The 26,124-nt window shown below is 35.0% G+C and overlaps 1 protein-coding gene across 11 annotated transcripts in view; it reads right to left on the reverse strand.

Annotated features, from left to right (window-relative positions):
• GTDC1 (glycosyltransferase like domain containing 1) overlaps window positions 1-26,124 on the reverse strand; it is a 671,515-nt gene that overhangs the window by 51,908 nt on the left and 593,483 nt on the right. For 4 of the 11 annotated variants that reach the window (XM_074215092.1, XM_074215090.1, XM_074215091.1 and 1 more), the window contains one exon: window positions 19,668-20,066. The exons of 1 other annotated variant lie outside the window; for it this stretch is intronic. In XM_074215092.1, the coding sequence (XP_074071193.1) occupies window positions 19,921-20,066 (146 nt within the window). In that variant the 3' untranslated portion in view covers window positions 19,668-19,920. Of the gene's footprint in view, window positions 1-19,659; window positions 20,067-26,124 lie in introns of those variants that run through there. 6 more of the 11 variants (XM_074215100.1, XM_074215101.1, XM_074215107.1 and 3 more) reach the window with 5 other exon arrangements.

Genomic DNA, 26,124 nt, shown 5'->3' on the forward strand with positions numbered 1-26,124 from the left:
GTATTATGTTCTGAGACAGGGCAGTCAAAAATATTGTTTCACATCTTTGAAAAGAGAAAATGTCTTAAAACTGTACTTTAGGAATAATACAAGTGCCCAACTAGTAACCAAATAACATGCAATAAGTCTATTACTCCAAGAGGATGATATGACCTTCATTAATGTATTTGACTCCAAAGAAGGACTATACAGAAATGACTATACAAAAGACAACACAGAAATAAAACTGGAGTGAGAAATTCAACAGAAAAAGGGATTACAATGGAACAAAAGCTGAATGAGTGACACTTCATTAAGGTCATTAGTAAAGTATCTTCTGGGTGTGGCACTATTCTCAGTACCCTCCAAGGGAGGTGAATTGAATAAAAATCAGCCCTTAATTTAAGGATAAAGTTAGAGGGCAAAATATCAGAACCACATGGATCATTAATCCTCTGAATACTTAGAAATATATTTTACCATACATTTTCTCTTTATCCCCAGTTCTCACAAGCAAGGTATATCTTGGCTGCCCAACAATTTTGTAAACTCTCTAAGGACATTCTTTTGCTCATTTTATATTGTCTCAGAGTACCAGGTACTTATGCAAACACTGAAGTGTTCAATATTTGTCTATGAATCTGTGTAGCATAGCTTACAGAGCAGTTGACCTTGAAATCGGAGAGATTTAGGATACAACCCTACTGCCAATATATAGTAGTTGTGTGATCATATCCAAATTACTTTATTTCTCTGAATCTCATTTTCTCATCTAAAATATGGGGATGATACTGGTGTATTCACTTCTTAGGACTAGAGTCAATCTCAAGAGAACCAATATCAAGTAGTTAACAAATTTGAAAATGTTCAGTAAAATATCAGCTATTATTATTAAGATCCTAAGGAAGAATGGCATCATTAGACATAGGACAAGAAAGATAATTGATTCATGGTCAAAAAAGGAGAGCAATAATGGGGTTGGAGAAAAGGAAATAGACAATAAATGGGAGAAAAAAAACAAGGAAGAAGGAAAGGAATTAAGAGAGGGATCTTGCCTTTGGTAATCTCAAGGTTTTCTATGAAAATAAGCTAAATCCACTGTGAGAGAAATCACTGAAGGGAATAGATCCCAAAACCAAAGCCATTGAACAAATTGGAAGTCTTTACTAAAAAAGGTCTCCATTCTTATGGGTGAAACATAAAAAATAACATTCATTTTCCAAACCATATTATCATTGCCTAAGAGAATGAAATCTCCTTGAGGGCAGAAACCTTTTTTTTTTACATTTTAGCAAAGCACCTTAATAAATACATTAGTTTTATTGAATTTAATTGAATTCTAGGATCAAATAGTTGATTAAGATAAGATTGCAGAGCAGATTTACATTTGACTACTCATTCTTAAAGTCTAAACAATAATAGCCAAGAGTGGGTATGATTTCTCAAAAGTAAAGAATGTTCAGATTATTATTTCTCAGTATCTGGAGGATGATGGTCTTGGTTTGGGTTTTTTTTTAATTTTTTTGTTTTTTATGGTGGTCTAGTAAATTTTCCTCACTTTAGAGTAGATCATGGCATTTCATCCAACTATGAGAATGGCCCAAAGCCAAAGAAGGTGGTGAAAGAAAGCAGTAACAGGAATAACAAAGATTTTAGACAGGACAAATGGGTAGCTTGAAGTATCAGTGAAGATAGTGTCATTGGTGATGCATCTGGTACAGAAAAAGCATCAATGATGATAGAAATAATAGCTGACAATCTGAGGACAATCAGAGGGTTGAGCTTGTTGAGCAAACTTGGCATTCACAATTTGACCAACTCACCACGCAAAAGAAATAGAATACAGATGGACACTGGAGATATAATAGTGATGCAGGGGAAAGATGAAGAGAATTGTGAATGTAACAGAAAGAAATTGGGTGGAGATGTAAATTGACTACCACCTACTCTTGAGAGGTAAATTGGAAAAGATATAGAGAACTATGAATGTAGGAGAAACTAAATCTGCAATCTTAAAATCTAAATCTTGTCAAATTGGGTGGAGATCCCCATTCTTGATGCACCATTTAATATAAAATTTGTATCCTTCACCTTCTACCTAATTCCAGATCCAGTAAGGGGAAGGAAGTTCACCTTTTGCCCTCTGAAGCAAGACATAAAAACCTGTGTTGGACTTCTCTCTTCTCTGACCTGTGGCCCAGCCAATGCTGCTATGCTGCTTGACTGTTCATTTTCTCTCTCTCTCTCTCTCTCTCTCTCTCTCTCTCTCTCTCTCTCTCTCTCTCTCCTCCCTCCCTCCCTCTCTAGCTATCCCCTATGTCACATTTTTGTTTTATTTCCACTTTGGTTCCCCAAGTCTGAATAATGATTCCTCATGGGCAGAACCAAACTCAAATAGCCAGTGCCTACAGTAGCACAATGGATTATGAACTGCATCCACCAGGTGAGCCCAAGACCTGTCAGTGAGTTTAAGGATCTGGAAGGGACTCTGAGAAAAAGGTACTTACTCATTGCCAAGAATTTCCTAATTGATTGAGCATTCTTATCTCTTATTGACTTATAAACTCCCTGAAGAATTTGCTTTTTTTTTTGTACCTAAAGAGTTGGACCTCAGTTTGCACCAGTACTATTCTTCATTATAATTTTCCAGCAAATAGACCCTTGTGCCTAATTTTTGGTAATGCCAGCATGGCACTAGATTCTAAAACAGGGTATCATTTGCTATCCTGTGTCCTACAATCTATCTTATATTTCACTGCCAGATTAATCTTTATCATTTCCATTCTCAGCTGAAAAATTTAAACTGGCTTGTCATTCATTAACTGTCATATATTAAGTTCAAAATTATTGATCTGGTGTTTGAGATCTTTCACAATCTCTGCTTTACTTTAGCAGCCTTATTTCATGTTTATGTACTTATACTCTACTCCACTGAAACTAGAATACTCCCCCTCCCCCCTCCCCATCCCCACATTTCTGTTCCTGTACCTTCACTCATGCAGTTACCAGAAAGGACCATTCCATGTCTTCCTGTTAAAATCTTATCCATCCGATTATGCCCAGCTCAAATGTCAACTCCTCTAGAAGTCTTACCTCACATTTGGCAATGATCTTAGTCCAGTCACATTATTGTTGAATGAATGACTTTTTCTCCTCTGAACTCCTAATACTGTTTAGGTTACTATTTTTATGTACTTTTTATAATTTACTTCTTATTTCATTGTGGAGAGATATCCTCCACTAGATAATAACCATCTTCATGGCAGGTACTGGGGTTTATTTATCTTTGTATTGTATACATCATTAATAAATGTTTTTGAATGGATTAAACTATTTTTGGTCACTCAGAATTTCATTGTTTTTTTTTCATAGTATTTTTTCACCTATAAACTCTGCTATTATAACATTTGCTTTGGCTATAGAATCCTTCTCCAGTTTTTTCCCCCTTTGGAACCCATTCACTTTAGTCAGTCTAAAAACTACTCCCAAAGTTATCTTCATCCATTGTTTTAACCTTATTCCTTAAAATCATATCATACTTTTCCACTGTGTATGGAACTATGTTAAGACTTTGATCCTACCTTTTTTAGGGCCTCTTTCTTTATGTGATTTTATATACCGGAACTAGAATGCAGTTGAATTGGGGCTGTAGGAATCAACTATGTTCAAGGAATGAAAGCTCCTTGGGTCAGGGATTGTTTCATTTTGATTTTTGAATCCCCAGTCCCTAGTACAATTTCTGGCACATAGGAGATCACTTGATAAATAAAACTTCCACACCATTCAAAATGTCCTTTCTATAGCATCTTCATTTATTTTTTTTTCTGAAAATACCAGGTTTTATTCAAACCCCAGTGGTAAACAATAACCTTAATAGTATGACTAAGTTTTTGTAGATCAGTCTATAGCATCTTTAACAAAGGATCATCTAATTTCCTTTTGAGCATATCTAATGACAAGAGTTCCAGGCAAGCCCTATGAACTTGTACACTTAGGTTGCTACTGAACAATAAACTCCACAATTATCTCCATATTGACTAATCTGTAGCCTCTACATAAGAGGTTCTCTCATACTGTGATTAAGGTCCTTGGAATTAAGTAAATATTCAATATGATGGTTATTCTAAGATTTTTGTCTCATAACTATCATATTGGAAAAGTGACTTTTTTATTATATAAATATTTTATTTGTTTTTTCAATTACATACAAAGGTAGTTTCTAGGGGGCAGCTAGATGGCACAGTAGATAGAGCACCTGCCCTGGAGCCAGGAGTACCTGAGTTCAAATGTGACCTCAGACATTTAATAATTACATAGCTGTGTGGCCTTGGGCAAGCCACTTAACTCCATTTGCCTTGCAAAAACCTAAAAAAAATATTTTTTTGCAAGTTTTTGAGATTTACAATTTTTCTCTCTCCCTCCCTCCTCCCCCAAACAGATATGGGCTTTACATTTGCATCCATGATAAGTATAGATGGAAATTGAATATGTTGTGAGAGAAGAATCAGACCCAAAAGAAAGAAAGAAAATATTAGAGATAGTAAAATTATATAACACATAAGACAATTTTTAAAAGAATTGAAGATAATAAGTTTTGGTCTTCATTTAAACTCCACAATTCCTTCCCTGGATACAGATGGGATTCTCCATCACAAATCCCCTAAAATTGATAGGTGACTTTTTTTTTAAAAAGCATCGCTTAATTTTATGGGATGATGGGAATTACATGAATTAATATTAATTATAATGTAATATCTATATTGTTATTTAATTTAACATGAGAATTATTATAATTACTATATTATTACCATTAAACTACTGGTTGAGCTATAAATCAGTCCAACAATTCCAATCAGAAATCAATTTGGACATATGCAAGGGAAATAAGTATATATTTCTTAGGGAAGTTAGGAGAAAAGACAAATCATTGTTGAAGTCATTGCTGTTTTAACCAGGGGTTATCATTATAAGATTTCAGTGATAAAGTCAAGTTAATATGGAAAATTTGTGTGAGGGAGATTGGTTTACCCAGAAATGTGATGTACCAAGAAAAAAAGTACTCTTCATGAAACGAATACCATAGAATGTTAGCAATAGAAGGGCTCAGTTTCATCTCTTTAATTTTATAGATAAAATAAGTGAGCTAGTTTTCAATTCTTTGCATAGTCTGACAAATATATCTGAAATTTTCTCCCTCTACATTACTATCTTTTATTTTTTAAATCATTACTATCTTTTAGCTTTCTTCAAAGCTAGGTTTAAGGGATCCTCTGACAAGAAATTTTCCTGATTCTCCCCCAACTGCCACTGTCCCCTCCAAAATTACTTTGCATTATATATGTCTATGTTTATGTACATATATGTACACATATGCATATACATATCCAAATACATAAATGCTTTGTTGTTCAGTCATGCTGAACTCCTTTGTGATCTCTGTGGACCATATATGTTTGTCCCTTCTATCCACCACTGTCTCTCAAAGTCTGCCCAAGTTCACATTCATTCTTTCCATGACACTATTCATATCATATTCTGCCATCCATTTTCCTTTTACTTTCATTCTTTCCCAACATCAGGGTCTTTTCCAATTATGTGGTCAAAGTAGTTAAGCTTCAATTTTAGTATTGACCTTTCAGTGAATAATTTGCATTTCTTTAAGTATTGACTGATTTCACCTTCTTTCTGTCCAAGAGACTCTCAAAAGTGTTTTTCCACAATTTACAAGTTTCAGTCTGGGGTGTTCAAATTTCCTTACAATCTAATTCTCAACATATATTACTAGTGAAAAAAAACCATAACTTTGACTATGATCAGCAAGATGATGTCTCTACTTTTTAGTATGCTGTCCAGATTTGCCATAATTTTTCTTCCATGCAGCAAGAATCTTTTAGTTTACTGACTACAGTTGCCATCTGCACTGATCTTTGAGCCCAAGAATATACAATCTGACATTGTTTCAACTTATTCTCCTTCTATTTGACAGAAAGTGATGGGACCAGTTGTCAAAATCTTCATATTTTGAATATTAAGCTTCAAGTCAACTTTTGCATTCTCTTCTTTCATTTTCATCAAGAAGCTTATTCCTTTTTACTTTCTGGTATCATCTACATATCTGAGATTGATATTTCTCCCAGCAACCTTAACTCTAACTTGTGATTCTTACCTGACTTTTTGCATGTTTTCTGCATATAAATTAAATAAATAAGGTAATTATATACAGCTTTGTACTCTTTTTCCAATCTTAAACTAATCATTAGTTCCATGATTGGTTCTAACTGTTGCTTCTTAGCTCATATATAGGTTCCTTAGGAAACAAAATGATCTAAAACTTCCAGCTCTGAGAACTTGCCACATTCTGTTGTGATCCACACAGTCAAAAGCTTTAGCATATTCATTGAAGAGTAAGTTTTTTTCTTGAACTCCATTGTTTTCTCCATAATCCAGTGAATATTCACAATTTGCTCTCTAGTTCCTCTGCCTCTTTAAAAAACTAGACTGTTTTTCAAGTAATTCTCAGTTCATAATTTTTTAAGTTTTTTGCAAGGCAATGGGGTTAAGTGGCTTGCCCAAGGCCACACAGCTAGGAAATTATTAAGTGTCTGAGGTCAGATTTGAATTCAGGTACTCCCGACTCCAGGGCCGGTGCACTATCCACTGCACCACCTAGCCACCCAGTCAGTTCATAAATTGTTGGATCCTAGTTTGCAGAAATTTAAGCATAACCAGGGGTGGCTAGGTGGCATAGTGGATAAAGCACGGGCCCTGGAGTCAGGAGTACCTGGGTTCAAATCCAGTCTCAGATACTTAATAATTACCTAGCTGTGTGGGCCTTGGGCAAGCCACTTAACTCTGTTTGCCTTGCAAAAACCTAAAAAAAAAAATTTAAGCATAAACTTGCTGGTTATGAAATGAGCACAATTACTCCATAATTTAAACATTCCTTGGTATTACCCTTCTTTAGGGTTGAATGTAAACTGGTCTTTTCCAATCCAGTGGCCACTATTGTATTTCCAAATTTCCAGGCATGTTGAATGCAGCACTTTAACAGCATCATCTTTTAGAGTTTTAAATAGCTCAAATAGGATTCCATCACCTCCAATTGCCTTATAATTAGCCATGCTTCCTAAGGCCTATTTGACTTCATTCTCCAGGATATCTTGCTCCAGATGTAACCTAACTATCATGGCTATTGATTGTGTTAGATCTTTCATAAAGTTCTTTTGTGTATTCTTGCCATTTCTTCTTTTACTCTTCTCCTGTCATATCTCTATTATTTTTGCTTTTATCATGCCTAATTTTGCATGAAACTTTCCCTTGACATATCTAAGTTTTTCATTTTTAGACTTAAAGTAATTGAGAAAATATTAACAATATAGATTGAACTCAAAAGTGAGTCATTGTTTGGGGGGGGGAGGGTGAGAGCTAGTTATTAAACATTTGTCAGCATACCCTTGAAGTCAGTTAAGTGGGAAAGATCTAAACACCAAAGAGAGATGAATAACTGATGGAACTAAGGATTCAGAGAGATGAGGCAAGATGGGACAAAGTGGGACTTAGATTGTTATGTTTCTTGTTCTGGGAAGAGGAGAAAAAGAGGAGAGAGCAGATGAAGATATAGAAGCAAATGCTTTCATTATATGTCCTGTATCATCTCAGCAAATTATTCTCATCTTCTGAGTATGAGTGGGCCAGGATGGTATTGAAGAATTGAGGGGGGGAAGTTAATTAAGGAATGACATTCTGGAATAGTAGCTGTGGAGGGTAATATGAAGAGTCAATGAGAAATTCATAAAAGGAATATTGGGCAGTAGAAGTCCAATTACAGTTAAACAGCATGAATTTGTAGAAAAGTGAGTGTGATTTTGTTTTGCCTTTTTTTAACCATTGATCAGTCCTGTGAGAGTGAGAATAGAGAAACTAGACAATATAGATAACACAAAATTAGGATTAACAAATTTGGAGCAAAGTGAGAGAAAGAAACTAAGTGGCACAGTGATTAGAATGCTGGACCTGGTCAGGAAGTCTCATCTTCCTAAATTCAGACACTTAATTTGTGACCCTTGATGAGTCACTTAATACTGTTTGCCTCAATTTCCTCATCTGTAAAATGATCCGGAGAAAGAAATGGCTAATCGTTCCAGTGTATCTGCTAGGAAAACCACAATAGGGGTCACAAAGAATCAGACATGATTGACAAAGATTCAACAATAAGAACATATTGGGTAATGGGAAAAGTAAAAAGTCAGGGAGACAAATTCTAGAGGCAGATGAGAGTATCATTTCATTGACTGATCTGCTTCTGACTGAGTTTAGAGGTTAATATTGATGGTAAATTCTTCAACTTGAAAAAGCTACAAGACCAAAGTGGAGGGACTATTGGTGCACGATCTAATGCATATGATTGTGCTCTCGATGCAACTTCTGAAGTGAGATGCAATAAAGTATAAATCGATCCTCTGCTGTTTATGCTCATTTTGGCCTAATAATTACAACCAAGAAAAGACAGGTTGTCCGCCTGTCAAGGAACACATTTGTGGAACCATTTACAGAAATAGAGATGAATTCTGTGGATAAGTTCACTTACTGACAGAGATTACTCATTAAAAATCAAGTTGGCACAAACATGTTGCTAGAGCTAGCTCAGTGTTTGGAAGTCAAGAAAAGTGTGGGAGAGAAGAGGTTTTTAGATTGACTACCAAATTGAAGTTCTACAGAGTCATTATGCTGATCATTATGCCTGCAAAACCTGAACAGTATACCAGTATCATGCCAGGAAACTGAATCACTTCCATCGAAATTGTCTTAGGAAGATTCTGAGGGGCAGCAAGGTGGTTCAATGGACAGGGCACTGATTCTGTAGTCAGGAAGACCTGGGTTCATATGTGGTCTTAGAGATTATTAAGGTATTATTACCTAGTGTGTGACCTTGGGCAAGTCACTTAACCCCATTGCCTTGCAACTTCCCCCCCCCCCCAAAAAAAAAAACAAAAACAAAACAAAAAAAAGGAAGATTCTGAAAATTACCCAGCAGGATAAGATATGAGACACTGACATCCTTTCTCTCTCTTTTTTAAAAATTTTATTTATTTAAGGCAATAGAGTTAAGGGATTTGCCAAGGTCACACAGCAAGGCAATTATTAAGTGTCTGAGGTCAGATTTGAACTTAGGTCTTCCTGGCTCCAGAGCTGATATTCTATCCACTGCACCACCTAGCTATCCCATGAGGTCCTTTCTTGAATTACACTAGCCAGCATTCAAACTCTACTACAGAGAGTACAACTACAATGAACTGGCCACATTGTTCAAAGGTCAAATGTACACTTGCCAAAAAAACTATTTTATGGAGAACTCACTGAGGGCAAGCACTCACAGAAAAAAGCAATACAAGGACATTCTCAAGGCCTCTTTTAAGAACTTTGGAATTGATTTTGCAATATGAAAGACACTAGCATAAGACTGCCCAGCATGGTGTGCCCTCATCACAGAAGATGCTGTAATCTATGAGAAAAGCCAAACTGAAGTAGCTCAAAGGAAACACAAAATGAGGAAGTTTAGAGAATCCACTCCAGGTGTTCACATGGACTATTTGTGCTTGACCTGTGGTGAAGTGTCTTAAGTTTACATTAAGCTAATCAGTCATAGTTGACTGTAAAACTCTAACACAGTGAAATCATTTTGGTCTTCTTCAAGAATGAAGACAACAATCAACCAGAGACTAATAAAGCCATAATTGTGATTATAGTGAGAGAGAAATGGATGGCACTATATTTCCCTTTTCTTGACATGAATAATTTTATTTTAGTATAAGCAATCTCTTCTCATCTCCAACATTGTTTTTCTTTCCTTTAACCCAATTCTTATGCAAGGAAATCATAAGACAAATATAATTCACCTTTCTTGAAATATCAAAGCCAATGACAAAGTACCCCAGTTGTTGATGTGTGTCCCCTATAGTCTGAATAATATAGGAAGCAGCTCACATTCAGGAGTCCATGTTTTCTACAAATACATACTTCTCTATGTGCCAAATGCTACTTTTCCATGCTTAGGCTTATCACAAATGTATGAAGTAAAAACATTTTTCTAATTTGTTTTCTAAGTTGCAATGAAATGAGGTTTCCCATCTTAACAAGATGATGGTTTAGGAGACTAGTACATAACCAAAGGTCATTCATAAAACAAAGAGTAAAATGAATAAGTGTGACTGCATTGGAGAAGCAGAAGATAATGTTGTGGTCAAAAAGAGGTAATTCAGAATTTGAGAAATTCTAGGTGAAGCATTTCTTAGTAATGAGGAAATCCAATATGGCCCTATCAATAAGTAGAATGGAAATGAAAATTATTGAAAGTGAGGAACCCAAGGCACTAGCATTCTGGATTATGTTCATGTACTTTGTTTTATAAAGTTCATATGTTGCTGTTGGTGTTGTATTGTTCATGTGTTCTTTTAGTCATGTCCAATTCTTCGTGACCCCACTTGGGGTTTTCTTGATATATACTGGAGGGGTTTGCCATTTCCTTCACCAGCTCATTTTATAGATGAGGAAACTGAGGCAAACAGGGTTAAGTGACTTGACCATGATTACACAGCTTGTAAGTGCCTGAGGCCAGTTCTGAACTCAGGAACCTAAGTCTTCCTGGTTCCAGGACCACCATTCTATCTATTGTGCACCTAGCTACCCTATAAAATTCACATTACAATTAGAAAATTTTTTCGATGATGATTGTGTTTCTATACAAACAAGTTTATGTTGTAGTAGTGATGATGATAATGATGACTGATATTGATGATGACTGGCATTAATATATTGCGTCAAATAATAAAAATAGTTGTTACTACAGGTACTGTTATCTACATTTTTTCTTTGAAGAAACAGTTAAGAAATATTCAATGCTTTCCCAATGAATATTCACTAATAAGAGTTAAGGGAGATCTTACTGTTTCTAAGTTCAGTATATGCCACTGTCCACACATACTGGTCTAGTAAAAGAAAATGAGAAGTTATTTCTCCATGTAGAGAAATTCCAGTGCATTTTATTTCTCTGTTTTAAATCACTGGGAATTTGTGTCTCAGTTGATCTCTAAGTTTTCCTTGTAAAAGGAAAGTCTCTAAAGCTAAATATGTCTCATAGTTTCTCCTTCTCCTAACTAACTGCCACTGACTTAGAGTTTGAAGAATTTATCTAGAATATTGAATCTCTGGGGCCTGGGAGAAAGAAAAAAAAATTAGTTCAGATGGTAACCCCCAGCTTTGTACAAAAGTTGTGCAAATTCCCAATTTCTTTTCCAGCATAATAACTGTTTAAAAGCTTAGCAAATAAAGTCCTAAAAATGTAATTGTAGCTTGGTAGCACTATTAAATATGTATACTGTGGTCTTTTTGACAATTGTATTAATCCCTTTACAAAGTCTTCAGAAGTTTCATCACAGAAGCATGGATGCTGTTTTGATCTATTTATTACTCTTAAGTGTTCAGAGAACTGTCCCTATTTTCTAATTAACACTTTTAAAGATAAAAAGCTATGTATTAAATCAATCTGAATGATGGTTGTTTGTGAATCCCACAAGATAAGGCAATTTGCATGTTCACTTTGTACTTACAAACTAAATCTGCACATCTCCAAAGCAGCTCCTTATAATGTAAACCTTTTGTGAGTATTTGTAACTTAAAAGAAAGTTTGGCCCAGTACAGAAGCAGTGCCAATTATCTAAAGGACTTCTTTACTGAGCATGATTAAGATACAAAATATTAGGTTCTTATTGTATATTGTTTGCTGTGGAATTTGAGGAAATTACTTTGCAAACGTTAAGTAATTCGGGAGGTTGGCTTTTTTCCCCCACTAACCACTATTTTTTTTTTTTAACTAACCAGTTGCCACTCACTCTGGGTAAAATCTCTTTGATATGAATTAAATTGCATACTGACAAAATGCACCTTTCTGAAACCTGTTTGCTTTTAAGGCTGATGGTCTTAGAACACTTCAGGATATGAATCCCAGTTTTAGTCCCAAATCAAGGTAGTAATCTAGTATTGAATGTTTTTGGATAGATGAGTTACCATTCTGAGATGTTTACCAAATTAGACTTTGAGGAACAACAGCTCTTCTTGAATTAAGGTCAACAACGGCTTTTCCTGCACATAGTGACTATTATTTCCACATGGTTATATTGTAGCATATTCACATTTGTGGCAGATACCTGTATGCTACTCAGGCATTCATCAGATAAGATTTTTTTTCCCTTTGAATTTTGCAGAATCTATTGTCATTTTATACTACTTAGGTAACTTGCAAACCATGATGGAGAGAAGGAGGGAACTTCTAGTTTTCCCAAGTGAAAAATAAGCCCACACTTCTCCAATCAGCTCAGTTTCTGAGTTTCATAGTACCAATTGAGAAGTGTAAAATCATCGGTTCACATAATCTAGGAAGTCCCATCCAAGCTTTTCCAGGTTTCTGCCTCCCCTACTCTTTCTCTACATATTGTAATCTAATCATCATTGCCTTAACAATTAGAAAAAAGAAGAAAATAATCATGTTCTTTTAGACTTTCATCATTTCTTTGCCTTCTCAAACCAAAGCATCTTTCCTGGCAACCTTCTCCCTTAAAAGTGTTAAAAAAGTGTAAGCTTTTTGTTTTAGTTTTTGGGACTTGTATCTGTAGCACTTAGCCTAGTGCTTGGTTCTACATAGTATGCACTTAATGCCTTTTTATTCAGTCATTTTCCTTAAAACAAACATGTTTTCCTTTTGATTAGAAAAGTTAAAAGAAAGATAAAAAAATATGCTGAATGGTCAAATCATTTGCTCTTGATCAACATTAAATTTGTAATTCCTATTTTAGAAAAAAAATAAAATTCATCCAGTATAGTTAGTAGTAGACAGATGGCAACTAAAATGAAGCTCTTTGGCACAAAAGGAAAAATTGGGTAAAATATAAAGAGCAACTTTTATCTACCTGAATTTTTGCAATTCTTTTGAAGCAAGTTTCTTTGGAAGAAGAGGTTTTTGTTTTCTTTGGTTTGTTTTTCTATCCATTTACTACCAATATCATTACTGTTACTAATTAATACAATGAGGTTAAAGTATATTCTCACGCTGTAAAGGTGAGTGAGAATTAGCCTGACCAAAGATCACATTCTGAGTCCATCAATTTGATTTAGACAAAAATATCTTATGAGCAGATTATGAAAACATTATAGGAATTTCAGCAGATAATATAGACAATAGATAAGAACCCAGAAAATTCCAGATCAATTCTGATTCTGATACTTCCTAGCTACAGCCCCAGACAAGTCTTTCAATAAGCCAAGGCAATTCTCTAGAATTTATCTACTAAAGTTACAGCTGGGTTGCCATCTGCTTCAGGAGGAGTTCCTACGCAAAGGAAATTAGAGCACCTTGGTATTAAAATGTTTATTTTTTCCTAAGGTACATAAAGCAATTTTCTTAAATTTCATTTGTCCTCCCCTGCCAACTATTTTTCCTTTTCTTCTCCATCCTTCCTTTCTTTCCTTTTTTTGTTTTCACCTTCTCTGCCTCTTCCTCTTCTATCCTCTTCTTACATCCTAGCATTTTTCAATTCTTCTTGCCTTCACCCCTTTTCTTTCTTTTCTCCCTTTATTATCCCTATTCTTGTGTGATTTGAATAGAATTATCTTCATGCAAAGGTCTGTCTTATTCTCCATAAAAGTTAAAAACCCTTAAGTCATGTATGCCTAGAATGTTTAGGAAGATCATTCAGCAATTCTAGAATGATTTAGTTGGAATCTTGCCCAAAGGAAGCCTTCCAAAGTCTCCTCCAATCCTATTATTCAACATTTAACACACCTGTCTTTTTTTTTTTCATAAGAATCCAATATGACCTTTGTAATGACTATGTGGAGAACTTTTGAATTTCTCTGTAAACATTTAGGAAAACACTTTCAAACTCCAATGGCTTCATTTTGAAGTTGTCACTGACACTAAAGCCAAAAGAATCATTCAATCTCTTCATTTGCTTTACAAACAATATTCTTCCTGTAAATGTCTCCCTTTCTCTTCTCTATTCTAAAGACTTCCTTCTTTTAGTTCTCCCCTGTCCAGGACTTCTTCCTTCTCCTATATCCTCTTGTCCAGACTTCAACTGACAGGGTGCCAATACTGGAAGTAGTTATCTCAGGTCTAATATCCTTGCAGCCGGCCTTGTTGTAGTCACTTAAGTTAAAAGGTCCGCAATGTTTGCCAACTTCTCTGGTTCACAGATGTCTTAGGATGCAGTCCCACCCTAGCTGGGTTACAGCAGTGGGATTTGCAGATGATCGAGGCACCAGAGCTTTTACAGACCTTTGGAGACTTTTAGATGGACTTCGACCAAAGGTAGGAAAGCTGTTCAGAAAGATACCTTACGTATTTGCCACTCTTTAAACAGCAAACATATTTCCATTTAGAATTCAGGTGGGACTTTTCCCCCCTATAAATTCATCCATTTCTTATATATGTGAAACTATAGTTATGAATAACTTAAGTTTAATCAGACATCCTTCTGAAAATGCAAACTGAAAGCACACTTTCCTTTTTCATTAAAATCTATTATACAAGGAAAAAGATCTAAGTATAACTGTAACAAGATCTAAACAGAACTGTTAAACAGAAGTACAGTACTGCCTTGTAAACAGTTCAAAATGAGAAGGCTTTTGGAAGGTTTGTTACTTTGTTCTACAGAGGCTGGCACTGCAACATAAAGTAAATTCTACACACGACTATTCAATATGGCTGTTCAGGATCATCTGAAATCCATTTTCCAGTCCCCCCAAAAGGAAAATATTTCACAAAGAAACTGAAATCACCTAAAGTATTTCTTAACTATCATTGTTCCTAAATGATATCATTACTAAGGGATAGTTTGGATACTCTGGGACAAGATTAGCTCATGCTCATTTGCCAGTTACTCTGGATAAATGAATAAATAAAAGACCTTGAACTCTATGGACACTAAGATAATATAAAAAGTAGATAAATGAAGACAGAAAGAGAGAAGAGGAGAGAAAAATAGAACATGAAGAAAGGAAAAGATGGAAAACTAAAAAAAGGGGGAAAAAGATGGGGGAAGGATGAAGAGATTAGAGAATGAAAAGAAAATGGAGAAAGAAAGGAGGCAGAATGAGCAGAAAATAGAGAAAGAAAGAAAAAAGACAGGAACAGAGAAAGAAAGAGAGAAAGGAAGAAAGTGAAAGAGAAAGAGAAGGAAAAGAAGATCTGAAAGGTATTAAAAGAAAGAAAAAAACGAATTGAATGGAAAGGAGAGAGAAGGAAGGAAAAGGATCAAGCTACCATAGGAAGTGTAGTATATTGACAATTCAGTTACTAAACACTCTGCAATTTCACATTGGATCAGCAAAAAGTTAGAAAGCACAGGTGTTTTTGTAATTGTGATACATTGGGAAAATTCACACTGTTAAATGAGCCTCATATTCTCACTTCCACCTGTGTGATACAGAAACATACTGTTAGTACACAGGGCTATAATAAAAAAGATGCCAAAATAAGTGCTTGAGGATTGAAGACCTGCTAGAGTTTTCTGCCTCATTCTCCCTTAGTTATTTAATCATAGAATTTCCACATTTTTATTTAGTATGCTATTAATGGGACACATTTCTTGGTAGAATAATTTTAAGAATAAGCCAAGAGTGTTGAAAGAGGACAAGAAAGAAAAAGATTTTTCAAAAATTATTTTTTTATATTTAAATTGAAGTATTTTTCCCATGATAAAGAAATGTAGGTAAGATTTAAAGAAAAATAACACAAAGGATACACATTCAATTCCTTTTGAAGTAAAAAAGGATCTGAATGTGAGAAAAACAATAGCATTTCAATATAGAATTAAACATTAAGGAAGGAGGTTGAGTAAAAAATATGACTAGAAGATTTGAGAGCACAAACAAGGATTTTTCAGGAACAAAAGGAAACCAACGCAGATATATGGAATTATGGCTAGCTTCTTTACAGTCCTGGTGTCAGAAGACAGGACAAACAATGGTGAATGTATTACATTGGTCATTTTCAGTTGGAAGTTGTCAGTTGTGGAAATGTCTTCAATAAGAGGATAATTATTTTCATTTTTAACAAATGACTTAGAAAAGTTTTCTCCGCTTTTTCCTCCTATTGCCTAAATGCTTGACTTTTCTTGATCATTCACAATTCAAAACATAAACTGATCACTATTCCTGAATACTTCACTTTCTAAGATTATCTATATTTCATGACAAAATATATAAGCTAATTTCACCTTAGGTACCCATTTCTAAAATGGGTGGATTTTGTACATTACAAGGTTCATGAGGTTTGTGAGGCAAAATATTTTTTCCTGTGCAGTTAGCTCACCCCACTTCCCTGCCCGAACTGAAGGATACCCCACCACACACACAATGTGTTTGTGGCCTTGTGTTTATATTTTATGGAACAGAAGGAGAAAGAGGAAAGGAATTGAAAGAGAATCTTGGATAATTGTCTTTGAAAATTTTCATTAAATAACTGACCCCCACATACATAGCAAGTGGGATAGTAAACATGAATTCATTCCTATTATAAATGCAGACAAGATCAAATAATCTGATATTGAAAAATTTTAAGACATTTAAACTTATATACTGCTGTTCATTCACAAAGCAAGTATTGCAACAGTGTGCTGCCTTCTTATGATATCTAAAAAGACGATTCATTAAAATACATACAGGAAATGCTAGAAGAAAGGCTACTGTATCTTGCCCTCTCAGATAATTTCTCATGTACAAATTATATGTCTTGTCTGTACTTCATTATTTACATGTTGTCTCTCCCATTAGGATGCCAGTTCCTTGAGGGCAAGAACTGCATCCTCTGTTCATAGCACAGTGCCTGGCATATACAAATAAATTTGTATTGACTTGAATGGATATCTCACTAAGGAGATCATTCCAAATTTACTTGGGATAGGGAAGCTAAACTTTCTTCTTAATTTGTAAATATTCTTTTATTGGATCTATGGTCCATAACATTCAAGCATCTTTGTTAGTTCTGTATAGAATAAGTAATGGCATTACTGTTATGTTTCTGCTTCATTTTGACCCCAAATTTCCCATCACTCCAACTTCATTAAGTAACAAAAAGGTATGAGAGTTATTTCTGCATCATTACTCAACTTTTCCCATTTTAAAAAGGACTTTTTTTCTTGGTTTTGTAATCTCTCTAGTCAAAGTTTGTTTTATAACAAAAGGAATTCAAGTCAACTCCACTATCATCTTACCTAGCCTGCTTATTCAGGAAGCCATTTTGAATTATACAATTCAGTAAGCATTGTTTCCTAGTGTCCTTATTCATTGAAGAATAAGATATCAATATCTCAGCTACTTTCTTTGCCAAATCTGCAACAACTGATATTTATCTACATTTCCTCACAGACCAAGAAAATGAAATATGTCCCATTTTAAGAATTGCTAATGCCCCTTTCATTCTTTTTCTTTCCAATATAGGAAGAAATGACAACTGGCTAAAGGGTGTGGTGGCAAGCATTTGACTTGAAGTTTGTTCTGTTTCCAGTTGCTCATTTGAGGGACTAGAGAGATCTGATGGCATTCCAGGTAGGTTTCTACTCCCTGTGGGGAATTAGAAATGTCTGGCTTGAAATCAGAGCTGGGTCCTGATCCTTGTTAGGAACATCCATAGAGAGTGAACAGGTGCTGGGTCCAAAGGCCTTGGTCACAATTCCTTTCTTCAGTGAGAAATAATAATGAGTTAAAGCATGTTTGTCAGAAGTCAGGGATTTGCTGAGTTGATGAGTATCAGATAAAACAAGAACACTCTTGAGTGGTTTGCCCATTAATCTGTCATACATGGAGCCATGGATCAGATGGCAATGTGTCATTCCTAGCACAATTCTTCCTTTGCTATCCTCAGACACACAGAATAAAGCACCCATTTGCTGACTAGAAAAATTACAGTTGAGGACGGCTGATGATGCAGTGCAAAGAAGTCTGTTCTTATCCTCAGTTTTTTGGAGAAACAATGCCCACCACTACCTTTCAATAGCTACACAGTCAATTACTGAATATTTGGGAATCATGTCCAGTCATTCTTTGCTAGTAATTTGTACCCCAAAATGCATTCTCAGTACCCTTCAAAACAGTCAACTTGTGCTATGGGTCTCATGTAGAATAAAGCATTTATGTGGGGAGGGGGAGCATATTAAACAAAACCAGATTATCACCAAAATACACAAAATGTTAGAAACATGGAAGTGATTTTCCATTTCACTGTAAAAAACCTTAGAAGGCCATGAGTTAACTAAAGCAAACAGAACAAAAACTGAACCGAAAGAAGGTACAGTAGCTACTTTCTTGAAAACAAAACCAATCTTTTCATTCCTGCCATTTGTTTGAATTCTTCCTCCGGGCAAGCTGGACAGCTGCACTAGTAGGTTTTTTAGTCATGGGTTGTAAGCCCCACCTGGCTAGATTTGTTTAGCAGACAGCTGGCAGAATTAAATAAAAAGAAAAGAACAGGGACACAAAATGCTTCCAAAACAAAAAAGCTGAAAGAATACTTTTTGGATGTTTTAGCCTTTTAGATGTTTTTGGTGTCTCTCCCCTTTTCCTACTCTCCTTTCCTCCCCTATCCCCAACAAACATACAGCACATGAATATGTTTAAAGAATATTTTCTCTCAATTATAACTCTGGGACTGGGTTGAAAAAATGCATAATAAATGAAAACAGTCGAATAAGCATGTCTTGAACAACTTTTTTTTTTGTTTAAAGGGGAAAAAAAAGAATACCAATTTGCAGTTTATAAGTCCCCAAGAATGACATCGGTTTTAAATTAACATTTTCTTTTTATTTCTGCATTTTCTTTGCTATTTTTTAAAGCCAATAAAATAGATTTTCTTCATCTGGAATGTTCTTTCTAGCTTAAAGATAAGGAGTCTAAAATTGTGGGAATGGCATCCTTCTGCATCTGTTTCTCTCACAAACCTATCAAATATCTAATTTTTGGCATTACTGCTGGCTCCGACAGGGGGATGACATAAACCAGCTTTGTGGTTACATGTTTCACTTTTAATCTCATGGAAATGAAAGTCAGCACTGAAATGTCCCCCTTTACATGTGACAATATGGGACTCTCTTCCAAGAACCCAAGCAAAGGGGCGTTAACCTGGTTAAGCTTAATATGGAGCATATGCAGAAGTGTCATGCATTTTTTATGCTAAAAGGCACAAGGCAAACCTGCCTGGAGCTGAGCTTTCCTGGGATCCCTAAGCCAAGCTCCAAACAATGAAAACCTTTACAACTTGGTGGCAATGAAAAGCCCATAGAAGAAAGAGAGAATGTGCTAGAATCAAGAGATTAAGGAGCTTACTTAATAACCACACATCTTCTGTGTGTTTTGTCTCTTTCCATAAATACTGTGGGACTTGTGGAATATTTCAACCATCACACGTTTCACTAGTTAGCATGGGGAGAATCGAGGCTTTTCATTACACGCAGTAAATATAGTATGAAAGGCTCAAAAAAACAAAATGGTTTGGATGTAATCCTGATTGGAGGAACTCCATGAAAATAGATTCCAACTGCATCTAAAAGGGAAGGGGGTGCGCTTATATATATATATATATATATATATATATATATATATATATATATATATATTTTTTTTTTTTTAAAGAAGACAGCATGAGGAAAGAAACATTAATACTGATAGCATCACCAGCACCTATGAAATGACAATAGATGATCTGTGGTTGGGCCTAGGGTAACGTCACTCAGAAAACCAGATCTATTTTCATATTTCATGAAGATGTACCAAATATTAAGGATGAGGCCAGGAAATAAGCTCTAACTCATTACATAATACTTGCTTTCCAGAGCAAAAGTCTGACTTGGCCCTTCTCCACCTCAGCCTATACATCTCTTTGCAACATAGACTTTATGGAGCCTGGCGTGATATGTTCTTTTCAGAGTCCTCATTCTCCCAAAGCACTGATATCAATATCATACACTTCAAATAGAAGGAAGGGCTGTTCAGGCTTAATCTCTGGGGCCCAAGGAAGCGGAACATTGTCTCCAGGGATCCTGTTGGCAAAGAGCAAAAAGACAGTGTTACTGTATATGATTTCACGTGCTTATGAAAATGGGGACCCCATCAAAGACAGAGTAAACAGGCATGGTGAGAAGAGAGGAAAAAGGTCATCCTAAATTTCTGTCTGACCCCTAAAGACAAACCAATCTTTGCTGTCATCTAACAGTGTTCTATTTAACTTGATAGATACAGTTACATGTATCTGGCCAGATCTTTGCACTTCTATGCATCTTCTCTGTTGTATGTGGTTTGACAGTATTAAAAGTTAGAGGATTCATGTGTGTGCGTGTGTGTGTGTGTGTGTGTGTGTGTGTGTGTGTATCCTGGGTTGCCTCTCTCTCCTGCCTTTCTAACAATATATATATAGCATACCTTCTCCCCATAAAAAGGAATTCCCCACAAGTCACATACCCTGTATTTGAATTATTTTGTAAACCTTCTATGTGAACCCACCAAGTCTATCCTAGAACATCTTGCATCTCAGCCAACTTCTTTACTAAGGAAAATTGATTCCTGTTTATTTCTTTCAGAAAGGAGAATCATGATGAATTTTAATAGGATAACCCCCTACTGTTAGAAAATCTTCCCTCCTTTGGCTGTGGGAGCTTTGAAATACGTAAATCAGAAATAAGCCTGGATTTTTTTTTTTTAAAGAAAAGAATCCTACAAGTTTGAAGCTCAACCTTAATAATTGGCTCAACATCCAGGTTTTTTTTTATTCCTGTTTTCATCACCCCAACAAATAGCACAATATTCTGTCACTGTGTTAAAAGATTCCCCCCTTAATTGCAAATTGACCTTCAATTTTAACAGAATATTCCACCTCTGGCAGTGTTTGATTTCTGGAGGAAAATTAATATTACTTATTTCTATTTTTTGTGATTACGTATATTTTTGGGTCTGGGGTATAGTTAGCAAAGTGAAAATTTCTAGGATGAAGAAAATAACTGCTAATAAGATTTCCCCCCTAAAATGTGAATTCTGCACACATGACAGGAGGAATTTATTATACTAGGTAAATGAAACTATGGACTGCAGATTTGCTATGGAACTGCAGTGTTTATGGCTACATGATATTATACATACCCATACACACATGATAGCACACGTATATAGTTACAGGATGAGTCGTATGCATAGTTATTTAACAAATTCCCAAACAAGTAAATGGCAGAGCCATAACTTTAACTGAGGGTTCACAATTTCAGAAACAAAGTACTCTCTACAAGCTATCAGTAGCTTATTACACACACATGTGTACAGATAGGTAGAATTTGCAATTTTATTTATGTAAGGAACTCCAGATACAGAAACTTCCTCTACCAATAAGGAGCAGCAAGTGTACTATAACTTAGTCAACCTTAGAGGTTTCTTGAGCCACTAAGGAGTTAGTTTAATATAAACAGCCCGGGGCAGCTAGGTGGCACAGTGGATAGAGCACCAACACTGGAGTCAGGTGTACCTGAGTTCAAATCTGGTCTCAGACACTTAATAATTACCTAGCTTTGTGGCCTTTGGCAAGCCACTTAACCCCATTGCCTTGCAAAAACCTTAAAAGAAAACAGCATATGTGAGAGACAGGACATGAACCCAGGTATTCCTGACTATGCTATCTCTCTCCTATGTGTGCATACACATGTATATATATAATAAATAGTCTTTATATATATCTACATATGTGTAAAGAGATAGACAGATGTATGATAAATGTATGTAAGTCTTGAAAAGGTACTGCTTTCATAGTGGAGATGAAAGATGTTCAACAAATAAAATCAGATTCAGAGATCAATGAAGAAAAGGGAAGTTTTGTGTCATAATTTTCTTAAAGGAAAAGTTGAAGAAATGAAACTCATTTTTAATGTAATTTTATAAATGTGAACTTTTCCTTTTGGTGGAGGTATCTAATATATTCTTAAGTAGACTACTTAAAATTACAGTATCAATGTTCATAGAAGCATTATCTGGTTTAATAAAAAAACTGAAAATAAACCATGCTCATTGTTAGGGAATGACTGGATGAATTATGTTATGTAAACATAATCACTATATGGTAAAGAATGATGAATATGAAGAATTCAAGGAAACATGGGTGAAAATATAGGAAATGATGCACAAAGAAGAAAGCAGAGTTAAAAACCATATAAAATGACTACAATAATGTAAAACAGTCAATAAAACTTGCTAAAAATTTGTCAATCAAGTTTAGTATCACACTTTAAAAGATAAAGGACATCATCTGTTAACAACTGATTGTAAAGGAATTCACTATCATCAGGAATCTCATGGAATATTTGTTGGAAAATGTCTTCTGTGTCAAAATAAGATATATCAGTATGTTTTTAAAATAAGACATGTTAAATTCTGAGCATACACCCCAAAATGAATTTTCTTCTAACATCTACATTTCTTTTCATTGAGAGCATTGATCCACTATCTTGGGGGGGGGGTCTCATATTTCCCAAATCGAAGAGAACTTCACCGACCATATATGTATACCTAGGGATCACTTCCTTATTAGTAAAATGCAACTAGCTCTTCTGTTGAATGCAGTAATCGCTGGGTGCCAATGTATTCCAATGTGAACTGGGAGAAATGAAGGCTAGCTCTTCCAAGGGAAACTACAGGAGAACTTTAAATCAGCAGAATGCAATTACCCAAGTTGGAATTCTTCCAGGATACCAAAGTGAACTCTAAAGGTGGGTAAATTGAATAGCAATTCTCCTGAACAGCAAGATTAGCAACTATATCCCTGAAGTAACAGATACCCTTCTTATCAGGTCGTCTATCCTTTCAATCAATTCAGTTCAGCAAACATTTAGAAAGATCTGCTAAATTCAAGGCTTCAGCACTAAGATAAGAATAAAACATCTCCTTCCCCTCATGGAGATTTCAATTTCTTAGAAAGATACATCATGTACACAAATAAAAACAGTAAACAGTAATTTCAAAAAAAAAAGAGAATGTAAATATTGGGATGGAGGTAAGAGATTGATCAAAAAAAGTCTTCCTGTATAAGGTAGGACCTGAAATGTACATTAAAGTAAAGTATGAATTCTATAAACCAGAAGTTAGGAGGGAATGCATTCTTGACATAATGGACACAAGGAGATGAGAAATGGAATATTATATAACCCTTTATAGCAGTGTTCATAAATACCAATAGAAATCAAGAGTGTAAATCACTCTCTTGATCACTGGTGATGCCATATAAACCATTTGTGATCATTCACTTAACAATGTTCTGAAAAGGGAGAAGAGAATTTGTTCCTAAATTGAAAGAAAAAAAATATAGATTCCTATTGGGAAGTCTGAGGAAGAGAAAGTCAACGAATATCTGGGTAAAAACTAATACCTCAGGCAAGGCTCTTCAGAAAAAAACATTTTACCATTATCTAATAGTACTTCTTTGTGTGTAAGGAAATTCCTGAGTACTCCTCTCAATATGCCCTGATTGTTCTTCTTATTAGTCTAGGAGAATCATATATCTACTCTGAGCCTCATTTCTAGCACCTATAAAATAGAATTAATATGCATGTGTGTGCATGCATGTATAGTGTGTTATATCAAGTACAGCATCAATATGAACAGTACCTTTTATATTATACAACCTAACATAGATGGTTGAATATTATCATAATACAGGAGTTCTTAACCTCCTGGAGTCTGAGAACATTTTTTAAAAAATATTTTGATAGCTATATTCCATTATAATTAGGTTTCCTTTGTAATCCTGCATATTTTAGTTTATGTATTTAAGACATTATTCTTAAGAGTTAAGAACCCATGCCAAAATGCTTTACATCGTGTTTTACTGATAATGATTTCCTACGTGTATCTATGTCTAAACATACATTTTTGTCTCTTCCCCCTCCCACTAATATTTCAAATACTTTTCAGGTATGATTTTGTGCATTGCCCAAAGAAGTCGATGAATTATAAACTTGCTAACTAACTAATCAACATCCATATTGATGGATCATCCCCTCAGATGTGTGTTTGGAAGATTAAGTCAATAAACAACTACTAAAGGCATCATATAAGATACTTCAAATGATACTGTGATGGCTAAGCTATGGTCCCTGATACACTGAATGACTGATAATTTATTGATGGCAGTTGGATTTTTTTGAATATAAGAACACTCTCTCACCACAACCATGCATACACACACACACACACACACACACACACACAAATGCAAACATACACATAGGCACAGACAGCCCCAAATCTATCTATCTATCTATCTACAGAGGATAATAACAAACTGTTTTTCAGAAAAAGTGTGTGGCCCCTGACAAAAATTGCATCATTTTTTTCCTTGAGAGCTCAACAAATTCAATTAAATACCATTAAGTACCTAGACATTAAACTTACAATTCTGCACAATGACATAGTTTCTACACTCAAGAAGTTAAACATCTAAAAGGGTGATAAGATAAACATGGCAATTAATATGATAGAATTTATAGTATGTTGGACACAATGGGGATTTGCACAAAATCCACTATGAACATTTGAGAAGGGAGAGAACACTCAATTTTCAGGTTCAGAGAAGGATTATAGGAGAACCTAAATGGTGCTGAGATTTCTTGGGGACTTTCTACTTTAACAGGTTGATACCCACAACAAAGATTATATGTAGATATTTATTCAAGAATTCTGCTCACAGAACCCCACACACTCACATTAGGACTACAGATTGCTTTTCAGAATGACCATATTGCTACAGGCAGAAAAGATAGGCTGTTGTGTTAACAAACTCAACTAAAAATCTTCAGTGATATTAAGTGTTTAATGATGCAAAAGGGTCTTCAAGACATGGATGTTTCTATAACCTCTTGTGACACTGTAGGCAACATTAGAGAACCATTGAATGATAGGGTCAAAAATAATCTAAATAGGGCATCTAGTCCATCCCCCTGCCTCCAGGCATTATTCCAGGCAGATGGGTATTTATCCTGTTCTTAAAGATCTCCAGTGATCTGAGTACAAAAGACAAGGGTATTTATATCTATGATTTTTTTCCCTTACCAAATGTGTAATATTTGCCACTTACACCATCTGTGGCAGTTCAGAATGTAGTAAGATTGAAAATTAAACTGATTGATTTCAGTAAAGATAATGAAATAAAAAGGATATTTTGAATTTGTATAATGCTATTTCTCTGAAAGCATCTGATGAAGGATTCATCAAATGGAAAGCAGTCATTTAAGGCAGGGAATGGATTAAATATTTGGTATACAACTGAAGATCAGCTGAATTTTCAAAAGTCATAATGGGAATGACTTAGTTATTGCCTAGAGCTATTTAGCTCAGTGGTTGGTGTATGAATGATAAGGCCAATATCATAAGTTAAATTGCTACAAAAAAAAAAGTCAGGTAGTTTTGCTCTGTTTCATGGCCGCTGACTGCACTTTTAAGCCCATCCAATCTGTCTTCTTAAATGCATGCCTCTGGTTACAAACCTGACTGAACAAAACATGTAGGTGCCTCAGAGGCTAGAGTGCTAGACCTAGTGTCAGGATGACTCAAGTTCTTATCTAACCTTAGACACTTACTAGCTGTGTGGCCATGAGCAAGTCACTTAACCTTTGTCTGTCTCGGTCTCCTTGTTTGTAAAATTGCAATAATAGCAGCACCTACCTGCCAGGGTATTGCAGGGATAAAATAAAATGATATCTATTAAGTGTTTTACAAAATTTTAAAAACTATATAAATGCTAGCTTTTGAAAAGAGAACATGTAATTGAATCATCACTAATCCATACTCATAACTGGAAAAAATTATTCAAAATATCTGTCCTCTTGACAATTGATCAGTCACCTAATCATATATATGTGTGTGTGTGTATGTATATATATATATATATATATATATATATATATATATACACATATATATTTCATAATACTTATTTATGGAATGAGACTAGGACATCAAAGAGTTTCTTCAATTTTTATCCTGGAACAAAATAATCATGGATTTTAAACTTCAATAAAAATGCCTCCAACTTATAACCCACTTCATATGGATATAAAAACAAAGATC

This window comes from Macrotis lagotis, chromosome 1, assembly GCF_037893015.1.
Source record: "Macrotis lagotis isolate mMagLag1 chromosome 1, bilby.v1.9.chrom.fasta, whole genome shotgun sequence".
Lineage (NCBI taxonomy): Eukaryota > Metazoa > Chordata > Mammalia > Peramelemorphia > Peramelidae > Macrotis > Macrotis lagotis.